The 18,705-nt window shown below is 42.1% G+C and overlaps 1 protein-coding gene across 3 annotated transcripts; it reads right to left on the reverse strand.

The window, feature by feature from the left end:
- Nucleotides 1-215: 215 nt before the first annotated feature.
- Nucleotides 216-16,355, reverse strand: TMEM26 (transmembrane protein 26). 3 transcript variants are annotated; one of them, XM_084524974.1, is made up of 6 exons: nt 16,001-16,355; nt 12,797-12,875; nt 7,923-8,036; nt 7,205-7,425; nt 6,069-6,145; nt 216-3,724 (listed from the first exon to the last, which is right to left on the reverse strand). In XM_084524974.1, the coding sequence occupies exons 1-6, from the start codon at nt 16,189-16,191 to the stop codon at nt 3,357-3,359; spliced, it is 1,050 nt and encodes a 349-aa protein (XP_084381100.1). In that variant the 5' UTR covers nt 16,192-16,355; the 3' UTR covers nt 216-3,356. The 3 variants fall into 3 exon arrangements, with proteins under 3 accessions (XP_084381100.1, XP_084381101.1, XP_084381102.1); XM_084524976.1 differs by having other exon boundaries at nt 3,399-3,719; XM_084524975.1 differs by lacking the exon at nt 7,923-8,036.
- Nucleotides 16,356-18,705: the final 2,350 nt, after the last annotated feature.

The raw sequence follows: 18,705 nt of genomic DNA on the forward strand, positions 1-18,705 counted from the left end.
TTGCACATTTTCTTCCATTTCCACATGGTGCAAGAGAACATGGTACAGTACAAATATCAACAGAAATGCAATAAAATAATGGCTACTGTTGCTTTTAATGTTTGTTTTTTTTTTTTTTCTTCTTCTTCTTCTTGGCTCAGGGCTATGATCTTATTTAAACCAATGTCCAAAGGAAAGGAGGAATACATTTTAGCTCAGGAAAAGACAAGTGGCAAAACATTTTAGTGATTTTTAATATAGAATAATCTAAAAGGATAAGGCAGGAACAACCAGAATAAATAACAGTAATGGCTAGATATCTATTTGCAGAGGAGATTTAGTAATGTAATTCTCCTGACTCAAGAGTAAATAATGGCTAAGATAGATGTTCTGAAATCCTCCCAATTTGATGGCTTGAATTTTTCCAAGTCCTGAAAGCTTATCGCAGCTTTTCCTGAATAATGGGTGTGACACCAGTAGACACTGATGCCGGTAATCTTCAAGAAAATACATTCTCCTGCTTCCACAGAGCAGTGCTCTGGAAGGCTGCAAGATGACACCTGCACCCAGCTGCTGATTAAGCTTGCTCGAACAGCCTGCTGCTGAAGCCGCTCTGCCCTCCCTCTCAAAACGTTTGCAAGAGGTAGATGAAGATGGCTTGCAACTGAGGTTTGCTGCTGTGACCAAACATACAAACTTCAAGACTTTTTAATTGCCATCTGCAGGCTTCTCAATGAATTAGACAGTACTATGCTCTATCAGTCATTCCTGCTGCTACCTGGCATATGTGATTGCCCCTTCATGTGCAGGTGGGAGGGCAGGCTGCCCACCATTTAAGTGCTTGTCTGTTTCTGTGTTGTTTTTTATTTTTTTTCCTCCTGTTTTTAAGCAATCTGTTTGTCTTCAGCTGTGATGAGGAGGAAGAGTCCAAATCTATTTTATCCAAAGCATGAGGGAGGATCTAGCCTACTTTGTGACTGAAGGGGGACTGGACCTCGTAGTAACAAACTAGCAGTGGAGTGAGATTTTTCTCACAGTAGGTCTGATTAGTAGCTTTACTACTGCTTAAAATGAAACAACCTGTAGACTAGGAAACACAGTTCTTTGTGTAATATTCGTGCTGTAGCTAGTCTCTGTATTCCTCACCCCAGGGGATCTTGCATTTGCTGCAGGCTGAGCCTGGTAGGCAGTTTGCTGAACTAAGCCTTTAAATAGGCAGCATATTTTTTTCTTTTTTTTTTTTTTTTTTTGGGCTGGTGAATTTCAAATGATGCTCTAGGAAGGTCAGTACACTCCAAATTAATTAGCAAGGATCTCTTTAACATGATAATTACTATATCAGCAAGTGGTAAACTCAATGAATGTGAGTAGTCCTGGCTTGCATCAACAAGGAGATGTGTTGTAATTCGACCAGCTGATTCTAAATGCACTTTGGTGCGGAAGGCTTCAGACAGCACAGCTGGTCAGCAATAGCACTCTGTCTTTTTTACCTATAGACTGGAGTTAAAATCCCAAATGAAGTTGCATTCCACTCTCCATATGTCAACCTTAAAACAGCATTGTGAATGACAATTGGCTTTTTTCCTCCTGCTGGAAAGAGGCCCAAAATGAGAAGAGCAGGAGGCGTTGCATGTTATTACTAAAGTACAAATGGTAGAAATTGCTACGAGGTGTATGAGACTTCTTTCTTTATGGCTTTTCTTGTAATGGAAGAGCCTGATCCTGCACAGAACAGATCATATGGTTTAACATCTCATAAATACTAACACAGGTTCACATGTTTGGGGACATTTTAAATAGGTTCATTTTTAAATAGGTATATCTTTCAAAGAATAAATGTGCCATTGTTTATCAGGCTATTAATAAATAAGCATATGACTGCTGTGGTGGTCATAGAAACACTCTTACGCACTCCCAGAACCACATTCTGTCTTTAGATTGGTGAGGCTTTAGGTAAGACTGGGAAATTTTAACAACAGAAATTACTTTAATTAGGCCACTCTATTTGCTAGTTTTGTTTTTGTTTTCTTAATATGATTTTCTGATCTCATTAAGAATGAATGCAGAAATTTGTAAAAGCACCTGCCATTTTCTGTGAGCATATGATTTTTAGGCAGCCTTTAAAACATTGCTTATCTTTCAACCTGTATAAGCTAAGCCCAACAAGGACGTTGGTCTTAAACTGATGTAAAATGTTCATGGGAGAAATGAACCCTATATTATTCACCCTAAATGTAGAACTAAATGCATAACTATTAGCCATTTCTTAAAAGTAGATCTTGACACTTGATAGACCAGATGACGTCTGAAATGATTTCATGGGGCTTCATGAAATGTTAAGCACAAGCCACAAATCTTCTGCTTAGATTTTCTGTCAAGTCTCTGTAGTGCCACCTTCTTTCTAGTTGGCTTGGCTACCTGAGATGCCTGAGAAAGGCCATTTAAAAAAAAAAAAAAAAAAAAGAAAAATGGTGACACTTCAAAACTGCCCTCAACTTCAAACACAGTGCAGCATTAAAAACAATATTCTTTTTGGTTTATGTTCTGACTGATAGAAATAAAAATGCAAATATCTCTGTAGAAAATGTCTGGGTGACAAACACAGTCGTGTTCAAATGATCTGTGAGGATTTCATTATCATTTTAATATATTTTTATTTGTGAGGTTGAAATTATTCAGACCGTGCAGGTCCTAAGAGACAGCATGGTGTTTCATGGTGTTGCATAGCCTTTTGAAACTGAAAATCCACCAGAGGTGAGGTAACATTCAAAGAAGCTTTGAATTTTTTGAATGAACGATGTTTGGATGTCATAGTAACAGTACAAATCATGCCCCTTCACTTAGGTGTCTGCAGTTGTCACTGTAGCAGCTGCTTCCATGCACAGCAAACATTGTTTATCATGCTTAAGTTACAGCCCAACCACTGAAGTAGGGCTGAATGCTTCTGTTTCCCCTATTCCATGAGGATTTTTATCCTTCTTATCCTTCTATCTGAATACATGCAGGTACATATGTCAGCAGAGTGTCACCCAAGGTAATAACCAACCTTGTTAGTGTGCCAAACCTTCATTGCTACTACGAACTATGGCTACAAAATCCCTATGGATAATATAACAGGGAACTAGTCAACACACACTGAAATCCAATAGGATACAAAATGTTCCATTTCTCTATCTTTTGCTTCAGAAATTTCCCCTACAGTTCAGAAGAAATTGATTTCTTGGTGAACGAGATGGTTTATGTGCTCAAAGTCTGTTTGACCATAGAAACAGGCCAAGCCCTTTTGAGGAAGCTGTGAGAAATACAGTTGGTTTTGAGTCAGTAACTGTGCTCACTGGTCTTTTGATGGAGCTTGGGATTCCTCTCTCACTGGAGAATCAATGAACTTTCATTTCAGTATCTTGCTCAGCAGTAGCTTGAGTGCTGGCTTCATAAGGCTCACATGGGCAACAGCTGACTTCTCCTTTCCTGCTCTTCTGCAGAATAGTAGCACGGAAGTCTAATGTTATCACTGCCAAACGATACAGTTGTAGGGTCAAAACTAAGATGTTCTTAGCTGTAAAAAACACCAGCAACTGATTGAATATTCTGAAGTGGCCCATCAGGATTGAACGCACGATGAAGAAGGGTCCATCCTGTATGAACAAGCTGACCCCGATGTTCCACAGCTCCGCGCTGTACCTGCAGAACAGCAGGCTGGGGATCCGCCTTGCTGATGCAGTTGGTTTGCAGCCAATATGCTGTACTGGAAATAAAACACGTGTTAAAACAACTCTTTAAAACATAGGATTGGGTGAAGTGCAGCTTTTAGATACCCTGGATTATAAATGCCTTTGAGTGTAAACAGTTCAACATAAAGCATATCCCATTTCTGAGCTCTGTTTCAGTACAGCACACTAATCTCGTGTTAAGCAGGCACTTACGTGGTCTGCTGGAAAACACCAAAAAATTGTTTCCCCTTTACTATCCCACAAAGCTATCAGTGTTTATACACTTGAAAACAAGAAGTGGATCACTTAATACTTCTGCAACAACTTCCTAGATGCTTTTCTGTTGAATCAATGTGCCAGGCTAATATGCATCCTTAAAAAAACAAACCAATAAAATAAAATACCACAAACTGAAAAAAGCCCTCGATGCTGAATGGGAACATCCAAAGCTGTAGCACTTCAGCTAGTTCCAGGTGAAGACCTTGATTTTAAAAGATTCCTGTTGCCTTTTCTACGTGTCATAGTAAAATCAGGTCATGTTTGAGGGTCAATATCAGGCATTATGGACAGGAAGAAACTGTAGTCCCTGCTTGTCATATGAGACTTGAGCTACTGTTACTTGTTTGTAGCTTTCTGGACATCAAGTTGGGTGCAACAACTGGAACCTGTGCAGATGCATCCCCCTCAGCTATAATGACAGTGGTGAGCTAGAATGCTTTTGGTGGCACAGCATCCAGAGAAGGGTCATTAGAAGGCTTTGTGTGCAGTAACTATAGCTGCATCTTACGAAAATGCATATAGCTGAGCTGACCCATTTCTCAGGCAGTGTGATTTCATTAGCTTAAGACCTGTAGTTACTGGGATGCAGTAATAACCACCAAACATCGCAGCTTACCAAAATAACTCCATTGTTTGAGTCAGCTCTGGGAAAAGAAAAAAGATGAGACTCAAGAGTGGAAAATGAGTTGTCGAATGGGGAATGCTTTTTCTGAATCCATTAGGCAAAGCTTCGGCAGCAGCTAATTTTTTAATGGCTTTTGTGTCATTGTTGTTTAACAGTCCTACCTGCATTGCTGACATCCTATATTGTCTATGAATTGCTCTTTTAGGTCATGGTTGATGTGTGATTAAACGTTCTGATGCCTGAATGACAAGTAGTATCTGTGCAGCTGTATAGAATTACCTAAAACAAATTGTACCCATGGTAAATTTCAGGGTAGTGTGTTCAATAACTTAATTTTTAACTAGTAAATGTAATTAAATAAGCAGAAAAGCAACAGCCAGAGGAGAGGGGGAAAAAAAAGCACAGTGCACAGCTTAGTTCACTTAAATTAATGGTGTGTTTCTTTAAGCAGCGTTTGAATTTATCTCAGTAGTGGTGATGTATGTGTAGTGTTTTTGCCTTTTTTTTTTTTTTTTTTTAATTTGAGTGTTGTGTATCTGTAAGATAATGTATTTTACCAGTAACAGGAATTTTATCTGTGATAAATTGCATCAGCTTTCTCAGGAGGTGAGCAGCTGAGCTGAAATACTGGAATATTTTCCTAGCTTCAGTGTTGAAAACAAAGTCTAATGCTGTCCACAAAGAAAAGGCTAATAAAAATGTCCCAGAATCATTTCTCATTACTTTATTCGTTCATTATTTTAATCACCGTGTCTACCTAGTCATCAATTTTATATAAGGTGCTGGTGAGGATACCTCATCTTTAGACTGGTATAGTTCAGCTGCAAACTTGCAGTTGGAGGCCAGAATGATTGCAACAGTTGGTGGTTGAGGAGGCTTTCCTTGTTCTCCTTTGATCTAGAGAAGCCCTTTCTGCGTATAGACAAATATCAGTTTGAGTAAGCTGAATGTTGGGCCTCTTCCTTTAGGATAAGCATGTACAGTCCCAACATCATATGGCCCTATAGGTTTCCTGTGAATAGCTAATTTCTCCGGTGATAACCTCTTCTGAGCCTGATACCTGTGCTCTAGGCTGTGCTGTTCCCGGTACCTGAGGCTGGTTCCTCTCTCCATAGGTGCCAATAACCTGCCCAGATTGGAACCGTGACAGAATTCACAATCAGATCTAGTTCAAGAGCTTACACAGCAAAGTTTAAGGCAGTAACACGCAACCAGAGCAGATGCTTCAATACAGTACTGCAATACCAGTTTTCCTGGAAGTGGTTTTATCAGGGAGATCAGAGATTAGCCATAAATAAATGGTTCCTCAAAAGAAACCACAGTGGTCTTTCAGCAAAAAGCCTTATTGTCTTTGTCATATGAATTGTTCTCCACCAGAAGTCCTGGGTAGAGCCCGTAGCGTGTGCACAGCCACGAGACATGCCAACAAAAACTTAAAGCACTTGTTCTCTTCTTGTCTATGTGCAAGTACTAACCTGCAAGATCAAGTGGAAACTGTAACATACTCCAGGTCCATACAGCAAGAATTGCATTTAAGAGAACATAATTCTTCCTATGGGAGGGGAAAAAGCGATAACAGTGAAGATGCAGTTTCCTTATGTGGCAACAAAAATGTTTTCCATAGTATTTGGGATGTTATTTAAAGGGAGGTTAAGCCAGACAGTGATTGATTAATGCATGCGTCTGAGATGTACCAGTAAGACGAAGAAAACCAGGCAACTTTGGTGTGGAATTTCTGCTGTTCATGCCACATGTTCCAGCTGTATAATTACGCTAAATATTTAATGCTGTTATAATGATAAGCATGTGGAAATAGACATGTGGCTCAGAAATGTCTTTACATATGTAATGATTACACATTCCTTGAGAGCCTGCAGCTTCTCTGCCAAGTGGGAAGGACCTCTCTCCCTCCTGTAAAATGTTCTGTGCTATTAAAAATAATAAAATAAAAATACTGAATACTGTGTCTGTAAGAGGATGAACCTCTTCTCGGATTTTTTCTCTGTGATGGATGTTCACCATTCAGCTCTCAGTGCTGTGAGAGGGAGATGGGCTTACGTTCTCTGGGAGAGATTGCAATGTTGAAAATTCACACCAGAAATATTCTGCTCCCTTTCTTCTTATCTTTGAACGCTTTGTCATTCTATCACGCAGAAGAAAGTACATCTGAAACAACTAAAGAACCAACTTGGATAATGAATCACTAAAGCAAACTCTAGTTGCTTCCATGCCAGTCTAAAACAATTCATTAACCTGAAAGGTTTACTGTGTATCCAGTGTTTCAGCTCCTGTAGCTGCAAGATCTGACGCTGCATGGCAGTTATGCTAGCTGTTTGGCTCTTCGTACCCTTTTATTGTGATGGATGTGACATGCTTCTCTGCTGGCAATGGATGAGTAATCTCTAACAAAGCTCATAGGACTGTTATGTCTTTTACAGAGGGAAAGGCAAGAGCAGGAAAACAGAGCCCTTGTGTGTAGCTTTCTGTTATCAGTGGGAATACAGTTTGAATAATCTGGATACTGCAGACAGCCCGAACAAACTTTAAAAAAAAAACAACAAGCAACTCTTTTGCTCTGTGCAAATTATTTATGCCAGCAAATATTCCTTACCGCACATCCTTAATGTCCAGGGTTTCACTAGCAAATTCAAGTATATCTGCTGCTGTTCCCACAAACATGAGAAGCAGCTGAGACAATTGATCCCGCGTGATTTCCATCCCGATGGGGAGAAGCCATCTCCCAACTACTAGGAGCAGTAGGAAGGTCTGGTGGAGGGCCAGCGTCCATACAGTTTCACAGATCGTGGAGAGCTGATTCACTAAGACTTTAGCCTGTTTAAAAGACAACAGCAATAGCATACTGTAACTTCAGGAGACTGACACTAAAGATGGCATTCATCCTTCAGCCTGCTTTTGTTCCCTGTCATCTTGTATTAGAGCAGATAATTTCTATGCAGCAGGCATAATTTGAAAAAGGCATATTAATACCAATTTTGGGTAATGAATACTGATTCTTTCTCTGTGCTTTTTCTCCCATTCTCATTTTTCAGCTGAGCATTATCATTTGCAGAACTGTCACTGGACACTCTTTAAATTCAGTTAGATTCTGAGAACAATGAGACTTTCTACCAGCAATAACCATTCAGAATCTAACTGAATAGTTAGTACATGGTATAACGTAGGCCACTTCCACCATGTGGCTTTGTGAAGCTAACATTTTCTTACTCCTGTGTGAGGAGGCTTCCCAAATAGACACGACAGTCCTCTCTAATTGCTCTTTCCTTACGCATTGTAAGATCTCTCTACTAGGAACAGGAAAGGTGTCCCACCGTCTGAATGATGTGGTGATCTATTCCCTCACTTCCATGACTGCTGTCTCTGGATTGATTGAAGTCTTGGTTGGTGACATTCACCTGACCAGCTCCAGGCTCATTACTGCAATACTGTTGTGAACAAAAACATCACACATGCATAAATGTCGTGCACAGGGAGCAGATGTGCTCTGTGGCTGGAAGAGACCTGTTTTGCCAAACTGCAGAGGGTTCGTTCGTAAAGTCAGTGGATGTTAACAAAGCTACATGCTTACTCTGACTGTAATTTCCCTCATGCTCAGAAGGGAGGAATTCTTCTGTGGGCAGGGGTGATGTGTTGGTAGGCCCTTGAGAAGCTATAGGATTGTGCCGATAAAGCTGATGTAAATTCAAAGGCTGATGGAGCAGGTGACACCTTTGCTGTTAAGACTGCACCCTCTGAATGCTCTCTGCCTGAAGCTCTCTTCGACAGGCTGCTGGGTTTCCTACAGTCTCTCTCTGCCTAAAATGGTAAAACAGGGTAAAAATTGGGCATGGTTAGTCTGCTATCTTATACTTCTGGTCGGTCTCTACATCCAAACTTTTCAAAATTTGTTTCTTTTCCCTAGTGACAAGAAAAAAGGTTCTCTAAATGTGCTGTTTCATTCTTCTGTATGGTTTACCTCAAGGCTGAAATGGATAGAGTTGGGCTGGGGGGACACTTGGTTTGTGTTTCCCCTCTAAGGGAAATAATAACTAGGAAATACAGGTTTGTGATATCTCCCATCCCTGCAGAGTGGAAGAAGTGGTGCTTTAGTTTTCTCAGACACCGGTTACTTGGAGAAAGTAAATGTTGGCTAAGGCATACTGTTACTTGGAGTGCAGTGAGCCGTGGTGAGGCTGGGCTGAGCACTGAGGAGTGCAGTGCCATGCTGCTTTCTGCTTCACCCCATGGCTGGTCCTGGAGCATCTGGGGAGTGGTTTCTAAAATCTGTCTTCATAACAACCCCTAACATTTCATTGTAATAGAAAAGGGATAATTAAAAAATCAAACCATGCTGTCATTAAAGACTTCTATCCTACTTGTGCCAGAGAACACCAGATGATTTGCATTTCTCCACTGGGCCCCCCACCATTTTATTGCACGAGGAGTGATTTTCTGCAACAATTGGAATGTGTTTGAGTGCATGCTGAGTAGCTGTATTCAGCATAATGCCTGCCAATATGCAGGCAACGTTTTCCAGCAAATGTCACATTTGAACAAATTTTGGATTCCGCTCTGATGCTTTCCTTGGTCTCTGCACATGTCTGAGTGAACACTGCCTCTTGCTTGATGATGTTGTAGAGAAATGGAGCGACTTCCTGTGGCCTGAAAAATCAGGAGGAAGTCCTTGTTGCTTTTGTACGTGGTGATAAAGGCTCTTAAACTGAATGCCTGGCTTATTTGGACAGTGGGTGTGTGCACGCTGAAAGACTCACACACAAATGGGGGGAATATTTCCATTTGGAGGAGGGAAGCCTGAATTATGGGGCATGGAGACAGCGACAGGGAGGGGCTGGGGTTCTGCCCAGCTACAGCCTTGTAGGGCTGATCTCCTGGGTTAGCCCTGCAGCCCATGGAGAGCAGGAGAAGCAGCAGATTGTTCAGGGGATGTTTCAGAAGTGGAAATTAACTGGTGCTCTGGAGAAGCCTATTTATCTATTGCCTGTAGGAGAAGACCGAAGCCTCCAAAGGCCAGCCTTTCTGAGCAGCTCCCACAGGCAGTGCGATGCAGTTGGTCAACAACACCATGACTTCAAACTATTGTGTAAGAGAAATAACCGCCCCAGCATATTAAGAAGTGAGTATCTACCTTGTTACAAGTAGCCTGGGTAGGGCAAAGGGACTGATACCTTGTGCTGGAGGGGAAGGCTAATTCACCTCGACAGCCTTTGGCTTGTCAGCAGGTCAGCCTTCGAGCCCTCTCCTCTGCCCCATGCCCAGTGTGGCAGAGTGAAGAGGGGAGAGCTATGAACTTGCATTAAAATTCAGAGTTTGGGGGTTTGGTTAGTTGTTTTTAAAAACCCTATTAGGGAGGAATTTGCCAAATTTGAGGCTTGCCCTGCTGCAGGGGGACAGAGTAAAGCTCTCATGCTCCATGTTTCTGCATGGCTGTGAGGGGCCTCGTTTCATTTTTCTAGTGGTACACAGGCACAGAGAACACTGCTTTAAGAAAACCGGTTCACTTTATTAGTATCTTTTGTAGGCTCCTTATATGTGAATTTTTTTGAAACCATTCCTGGCGTGATGGGAGGTTGCTATTTCAGTGGAAGGCTCCATGGATGCTGACTGAATGGTGCTCCTCAGGGCGGGTCTGTGTGTCTCAAACTGCAGGCAGGAAATGGAGAGCTGCTTCTGCAAAGCCAGGCATTTAAACAGACTCCCAATTTTCGTTTAAGTACCTTCCTATCTTGTTTTAGTTAGTTCTTCTGAATGCTTATTAAGTGGTGACTCACTTAAAAGTTTGGAGAGGAGCCTTTATGTTACATTATCTATATGCATGTAGATAGGACTGCTGGTGCCAGGCATATTTGCCTAGCTAATTATGTGTATGCAGTGACTTAATGGGGATGTGACAAGGAAGAAGGAAAAAAACTAAGCCTCATAGGCAGCTGATAAATGTAGTTTTCTTGCTTACTTCTACAGCCTAGTTACTCCTAGGTATCGAGATGTGTATGTAGCTAAACAAAGCTGCCAAGATTTTTTCTATGCAAAAATAAAACAGGAAATAATTGTACGCATTTTACAGCACTTCTATCTTAATTCTCTTCTGGAAGAGTGATATGACAGAACTTTAGTTGGTAAGGGAATCCGATGTCAGAAAGAAGCTGAGGGAATGGGCAGAAATTATCAATTACTTCTTTAATGTTCAAGCTTTGAGTGGATAAAAGTAATTGCAAGGTTTGCCAGGTATCTGTGTTACTGCTGACTAGAAAGCTGGCTATTGCCCCGGCAGTCAGGTGAGCTTTGCTGAAGGGGGTCAGCTCTTGCTTTCTGCAGCAGTACTGCAGCAGGTGTTTGAAAAGCTAAGAGGCACTTGTTCATTTGAGATCTTACACTTTATGAAGAAAGAATGGTTATTTTTAATAGATTAAATGGTTTTAATTTTCTTGCCACTCTGTTTTGCTGACAGAAATTTTTTTTCACTCAGTACAATTGAATTTCCTTTATAGCATTTCTTCCCAAAATGTATTTCATCCCCAAATACCTCACTGCAAAGCAGTACTTTCTATGCAGCCCATACTCCACTGGTGATAGATGAATGGTATTACTTATGTCTACTTCTGCGGTGCTCAGAGGCAGAATTGCCTCAGTCTTCAGAAGGAAAGACCATGTATTAGCACATGCCTTAAATAATAGCACCAACACTTCCTCTTAGGGATCCACTGGGAGATCAAAATTCTGCTACCTTAAAGACCACAAACTGTTTCGATGGTGTGTATATATGAAATGTGTGGATCTAGTGAGTACGTAATTACCCATTCTGCTAGTATTTTAATAAGGAAAATCTCAGCAATACTTTAGCATGCACAGTAGTACTTGTCTGGGTGCTGCATTTTGAGGTTAATTGTTAGGAGGGCTGCTCCCCTTCTGGAGGTATTGTTTTCAAATCTATTCGAGTGTGCATTTCCAGAACTCTCCATCCTATCTCTCCAGGTATAAACTAAGCTGTTAACTTGATGTACTTCCTCTTTAATTCACAGTAGCAGTATATCAATAAGAACAAAGTATGCCATGTTCTAACATCATTTTAGGAAATAAACTGCTGCCTCTGACTACAAAATTAGCCTGCTTCTTGGACCAGATTTAACTATGACAAATGTTCTCAATATCCACATTACCTGTCTGTGACTGTTTAAGGAGATTTGGCAAAGCAAGAAGACAATAAATTCCTGCTGCTGTATTTAGAAAAAGCCTCAGGCATTTTCAGTGTAAACACAATTTTGAATATTTGATTATGCTTCTGTGGGCTCTAACAATGTTTCAAAGGAGAAAATGAGGCACTGTGTCTCCTTAGTCTAATTTATGTATTTTCTTCTGAAGCTTTTTCTCTTACTCCTACTAGACCCCTTTTTGCCATGGTTGTGCATTACCAATATGTGCAACTCTGGGGACATAGCAAATGCCCTTTTCACTATATAGAAGTGTTATGGGGACTCGCAGGCAGCCTGCATGGAGAGGTGCAGGCTCTGTCTTGGCCCTAACTGACCCCATCTGGCACAAGAACAATTCATTTTAAAAGCTCTGCTGCATGTTTGGGTCCTGAAGTGGAACCCAGACACCCCCTTCCCAGATCACCGTACAGCACAGACAAGGAATATAAACACAGACAATTTACAACATGTCAGCAAATCTGTTAGCAATCTGTGAATATTCTCCTAGGTTGCAGTAAACACGAGGTAATTTGAGTTTAAGACCCCTTTCATTGATACCTGCCTCAATTTTGGCTTGCTTGGAATTGTGATGCCTGCCTTTAAGTGCCATGAAACTCGTACTTTTTTTTTTTTCTTTTTTCTTTTTTTTTTTTTTTTAAATAAAGGCCTCTAAAGCAATTAAATTTTGTCACCATGCTGGAAAAGATTAAAGCTGGTAACCTGGGGCTGAAGGGCCAGTTTCAAACTTCTAGTCCTCAGTTACCCAGCTGAATAAAGGTCTCATTTTAGCTAGGAAAAAGGTTGATTACTTGATATTTAGGAAATGCACAGTGGTCCATAGTCCCAGCTGGTCTATATGTAACATTATGCAATGTTATGTAATGTCCCAACAGTATAAAATGGAAAACTGGAACAAGGTCTGGCATGCATTCCCAATTACTACCCATCAATTAATTCATCGATTTCCAGGCAGTCCCATCTTGTCTGATAATAAATACCTGTGTCCCGTGATGAATTTCTAGTAGCCATAATGATGGTACTGTGCAAATCAGATATAAAAATATCGCTGGTGAAAACCTGCAAAGGAAAAGAAAAGATAGCTTGGTATTCTAGCACATCGTAAATCCCATGTATCCTATCATTAGCTGAGTTGGACCTTGAGAATGCTACTTTAGTTACAGCTCATTTTAACTGCACATAAGAGTTGTTATTCTTGCTGAATTCCTCATGCTGTCAGTTACAAATGATAGCGTTTTTGTAAATCCAAGATCATATGTAGTTTATTTAAAATCTTTTTTTTTTCAAAAACCAACCAAAGGCTTTTAGCTGTTTAGATCTCCATCACTGCATTCTCTGTATTTAGAACAAACAAACAAGAAAAATATTTAGCTAACATACTCTTTCAGATCTCCTGAAGGGTGAATCAGTAAGTTGAAAGGTAGAAACAGTATCAGTTTGCCTAAAACAAGCATTTCCTCAGTAAGGGATCTTTAGGGCAGGCTAAAAAGCTTGGTGAAAATGGGCCTTGGCCTTGTTCCCCCACTTGCACTGCCAGTTATCTAATCTTTTTAGGATTTCTGTCTCTTGTTCATTTTTCTAGTCACTCTCCTGTATAATTTGTGATGGTGATGCTTTAAGATCTTCAGCTTCTTGAGCTGAGCTCATTCAGACATACTGGAGAAGTTTCATTACTAGTCCTGTAAGTACTGATTCAAAGGTTGCTGATGTTTTCTTATAAAATGTGACTTTTTGGGGGCAATTCTTATCCTTTTGGATTAGGAAAGAGTTTCTCTGATGCCACTGATGGTCCATCTAGCCCTGGTGTAGTGCAGAGGGAGCATCACAACAATACTGCCAAGATGCACGGCAGCCTTTGCATTGTGTGGATGGAGCAGTGGGGCCAAACTTCGGATGCTTGCTTGACTCCCTCTGTCCTACACATCTGGTAGTGAATTTAAATGGCTTATAATTGTGTAACTGCAGCAACATTTTGTTCAAATATTGTTGCATGTATTGTTGCATCGGATCCAGATAGGAACTACTTTTGTTTTTGTAATTATGACTTTTCCAGTGGAGATTAAACTTTGAGGAAGAAAAACACAACCAAAGAACTCCTCAGGAAAATGACTGGGTTACTGAGCTGCTATAAAGTGTTTCAACCAATCCCCTTTACATAAGATAGTCCTGGGTCATTGTGTGTTGGTGGTTTGGGGTTTGTGGTATTGGTTTTCTGCTGCTTGTTTGTTTTCTCTATTTGTCTTTTTTTTTTTTCTTTTTTTTTTTTTTTCCCCTCTTCATCAAACTCAGTTGTTCTGTGGGGTTTTAGCCTGCTTATTTTGGGGAGAACACACCTCTTGATTGAATGGGAGAAGTACTCTGTTTTACAGTATTTCCTGTAGGAGCTGAGTACATGAAAAATCCATCCAGCTGGCAGGTTAGCAATGCTGAGCTAATGATAGCAGATCAGGCCAGGAAAGCTCAGGAGCTTTAACCCTGCCTTTCTTTCAGAAAGAGCAGTCTAGAGCAAATACTGCTTGGCCAGGTGCATAATGTTACTTTCTCCACATGTGCCATGTAATTATTTAGGCTGGTGTAATAAGTAACTGTCTTTTGTCAACAGCGAATAGAAAGAATATGAGGCTGTCAGAGGCAGGAGAGTTCTGTGGCACAGACTGTCCTTTGCCTGCACCAGTAGACATCTAGGGAGGTATTTCTGTAGATGGAGTTGATACTACCCGGTTTGAGTGTGGGAGTTTTCCACCAGAGGAGGAAATTACCCTGTTGTGATTAGATGCTGCCCATTTGTCTGCAGTTCTTACCTATAATATACTTTACTGTTTCTTAGAGTGCTGGACCACATCCATTTTCAGAATTTCCTGCTAGCTAAATTTAGCCCAGACTTCTAACATGCACGTTCCTTAGAAAGGATCTGCTTTCCGTATCTGTTTTTCCTTTGGATCTTCCAAAAGTGGGCTTAGCAAGTGTTCCTTCATGAAGTGTCATCTGCCTCTTCCTCTCCCCAGTGAATCAGGTCTGCTCCCTCTGCCTCTGTCTTATAAATGTGCGTTTGGAGTTCTGCTGTTGTTAAATTTTCCTGTATCCCAGACTTCATCACTGCTTTTATTACGTTTACATTTAGAGCATGGAACACTCGTGTGAATTGTCACACAACACTGCTTCTGTTATAATGAGTTTCCCAGGTTGCAACAGACAGGAATATAAGGCCACTGAAATACTCAGTTTTCTTGCCTTGGACTTATCCCAGGGGCCTGCCTGCAGTTTGAGGTTTTTAAAAATTAAAGGTCCTAATGAAACCATTACAATTAGTTACATGAGCATTCTTTTCACAGAGCTTTTGTTTTGGCTGCCTGATCGTGCTGATGAGCTGTAGCAGGCTGCAGTCATTCCGTACATGCACGTAAAAGCCCATGTGCTTGGGCAAACTCTGTGGCTCTAACTTTTTTTGTCCATTTCTTAGGAAGCCTCTCCTGCATGAAGGCTGCCCTCTGGAATAGCCTCTCAAATTCAAATCCAAATACCGAAACCCCTGTCACTGCATTGTGAAAGAGATTTCACAATGCTCATCATTTACTTGTCACTGAGTTTTGGTTCGTGCATGAGCACGGTGTTGGCACTGTTGCAAGTAGCAGGGACAGGGAATGCAGTCCCAGGGAAAGAGGTGCCCGCAGGGAGCAGCGGGGTGGGTAAGAGATGGGGGCATCTGCACGGAGCAGCCGCATGGCCCCCAGCATGGCCCCACACCTCCTGCGTGTGCTCCCTGCCAGGCTGTGGCATCGGAGGGGCCCGCTGACCCTGCAAGGGGTGCCTGCCTCCCCTAAACCCATGCCCCAGGGTCAGCAGCTCTAGAGCACGTATCTTTTGCCGGCAGCAAAGTTCCCACATTTTTCAGCTGCTGGTACACACGCAGAGCTCCACAAAGAGTGTGTCCCAAGCAGTCTTCTGCAAAAATGCCCCTCCTGACAGCCCTCTGGATTTGACCACGGACTAGCCAGGGCATTGCCACTCTTCCACCACCCTGGGTTCTGCAGGGGAGAAAACGCAGCTCCCTGGAAGTGTGGCAGAAAGAAAGCCAGGGCAGCTGTGCTCGCAGGCAGCAGCTGCAGAAGGCAGCCCCACATCTGCAGCAAAGTACATGCAAAGAAGCAAGAGGGGCTCCGTCGGAGCCGGCAGGGTATGCTCACCATTTGTAGCCTCTGCCTTGCTTAAACTTGAGGGTGAGCCCTGTCTCCAGGCACAGGAGAAGATTGAGCAGTGCCAGCAGCCAGTACTTGGGTTCTTTCTTCACTTCAGTCACTCTCCAGACCCCGATGAGGGAGTGCAACACAAAGAGCAGGCGAGTAACCAGAGCATTGAGCAGCACCATCAGCTCCATCCTGGACCAGTCCCGCTCCCCTTCTCCCGCACTGCAGGGGCCCGGCGCTTTTTAGGAAATCTGGGAAGTTACCCTGGGAATCACCGCAAAGCCTGCACGCCGCAGGCACGCAGATCTCTCCTCTTCCATCTCCACAAAGGGGCCCATTATGACAAAAAAGCAAGAGCATTGCCCCTCCCCCAGACTTCCTGAAAACTTTTTAAAGGGAAGAAAAAAAAAAAAATCTCACGCTTACAAGCTGGAGTGGTTTGCAGTGCTCAGTGCAGCTCTGACCGTGCTAAGATGGGGGCGAAAAGAGTTTCTTTATGTCCCTTCTCTATCATCTCCTCAGGGACTCAAGGCCAGGGAAATTTCTGCCTTGCACAGCTCCCATCCCTCTGCTAGCCACACTTGCTGCTCTTATCTCACAGACTCCCAGAAAGAGACAAAATGTAAGAAGCATTATGAATTTGAATCATCCTTGCTAAAACTTCACTGTGTTACTGAGGCTGCAAAACCCTTTTTACTCTCCCCTCCCCCAAAAAAGCTATAATGCATATTTGGTGTCTTTTAAAGTTGCTCGTTTAACATTGTAATGCAGAAAGCAGAGACTATGTGCTTCACTACTGGAATCTGTGTGCAGACACATTGAGGTGGTGATTAGTGTTGAGCAAATTGATTAAATTTCAGTACTGGTTAGCTTTTCTGACTTCTGGTGCTTTTAATATAACTCACGTAATTGAATAACCTACAGTCTGGTTCAGGACTGAGAATCAACCCCAGTGTGAGGAACTCCAGAAACATTAGTTACTCAATAGGACTTACACAAAAATACACCGAAGTTTGACGTTAGGTCAAGCTACCTCTGCAATGAGCTCTAGTATCTTCCATGGGAACAATGTATAAAGTACAGAGCACAGTAAGAGTTGCTTTGACGTTTCTCATGGTTGAATTTGTATTTGAATTTACACTTCTGGAACTAAAAAGAAATGTCCTCTTGATGAAAATTGTCACTTGCTCCAGTTTTGTGTTCATTTACTGCCGAAGCACTTAAATTGAGATATGCCATTGTAAAACACCGATGCAGAATCAAATACACAGAACCTACTATGAGCCTCCAAAGGTCTAGCTTCCTAGCTGATTCAAGTATCCCGTTCTACCTCAAACAGAAGGAGATATTCTTCTGAGAGCTTTCTAAGAAGGGATTTTTCCACAAGTGTTAGTCACCACGAAACCGAGCCTCTTCCTCTGTGAACCGCTCGCAGCAGTGCTGTCCAGCCACCCTCACCGGGGGTGGGGGTGATGGGGAAGAAGACTATTTAAAAATAACCCTGCCCTCAGAAAGGAAAACAAAAGGCCCTTCCACAGTATAGATCACTCACTCAGGAAATGCCTGAGTAAATAAATGGGCTGTGCAATGTGCCTTTTTCAAGCAACAAAATCAGGTTCCTCATGCTCAGAGGAAAGCAAATCCAAGTCAAGGGCCTAGCACTGATAATTCCCTGCCAACAGCCACCCTCCCATATCATGTCCTGACTGCTGTGGGTTCATAGCCCTTCCGCTGTAGTTAAGGTCAAACCTAACTGGAGAGGAAACAGGGAACAGACAGAACTGAGAGATACTCCTCGCTGTGAGTGCTTGATGTCTAAGAAGTGACATGGGGGAAACGTGTTCTAATTGTTCACGGAGATCCTGACAGCACAGACTTGTCACAAATTGGGAACAGTGATCAGTGTGGCAGGCCCGTGGTGGTGAATATTCGGTAAGGATGCAGTGAGATTTGCTGGGAGGTCAGCAGTTCTGTGTGTCAGACACGTCAGACTTAGACTGTTTAACCAGCTAATCTCATCAGTGGGCAGTCTGGGCTCCACATGGGTGGAAGTCCCAAACCTACGTAGGAAGATAATCTTGACTCTGCCTAGCTGACCAGCAGACCGTAATGGCAACACAAGGCTGAGTAAAGGAAGGAAGTAAACAGAATAACAGAAGTCATCCATATCTGTCTAGATGGGGCAAAAGTTACATCCAGTCTTGACAGTGTACACTTCCAGATGTCTCAGTTGCTGTTTGGTGGAGCAAGTGGTTCAGGAGCCTATGAGGACAAGCCTTGACTTTAATCCTGAGTGGTTTACAGGATATGATTTAGACAGTAACAGCTGAAGAGCCCCACTTGAAATTGGGGATCCTGTCTGCTTAGACTCAGCATCCTGGCAGGGCTAAGAAAAGCCCATTCTCTACCACTGCTGGGTTCTGCTTCAAAAAGGAAAGCTAGTCACAGATCAGGAAGCCTGCTCAAAGTCAGACCGATAGAGGACCTAATTCTTTGTAGGGACTCTGGACAATGCTTCTGTAGATCACTGGGAGCTGTGTATCAAGAAAAAATTGAGAAAGAGTGAAAGGAAGCCAACATTGGCAGAGTAAGTGAGATTGCAGGAGCAAGAAGGAGTCTTTCAAAAAGCTGCATTTACATCAAGATGAAGAAAACTGAGAAGTTAATAAACTCTGGCAAATTAAAGGTGCAAACATAGTAGGGCT

The sequence above is a fragment of the Aythya ferina genome (assembly GCF_964211825.1).
Source record: "Aythya ferina genome assembly, chromosome: 7".
NCBI classification, from domain to species: domain Eukaryota; kingdom Metazoa; phylum Chordata; class Aves; order Anseriformes; family Anatidae; genus Aythya; species Aythya ferina.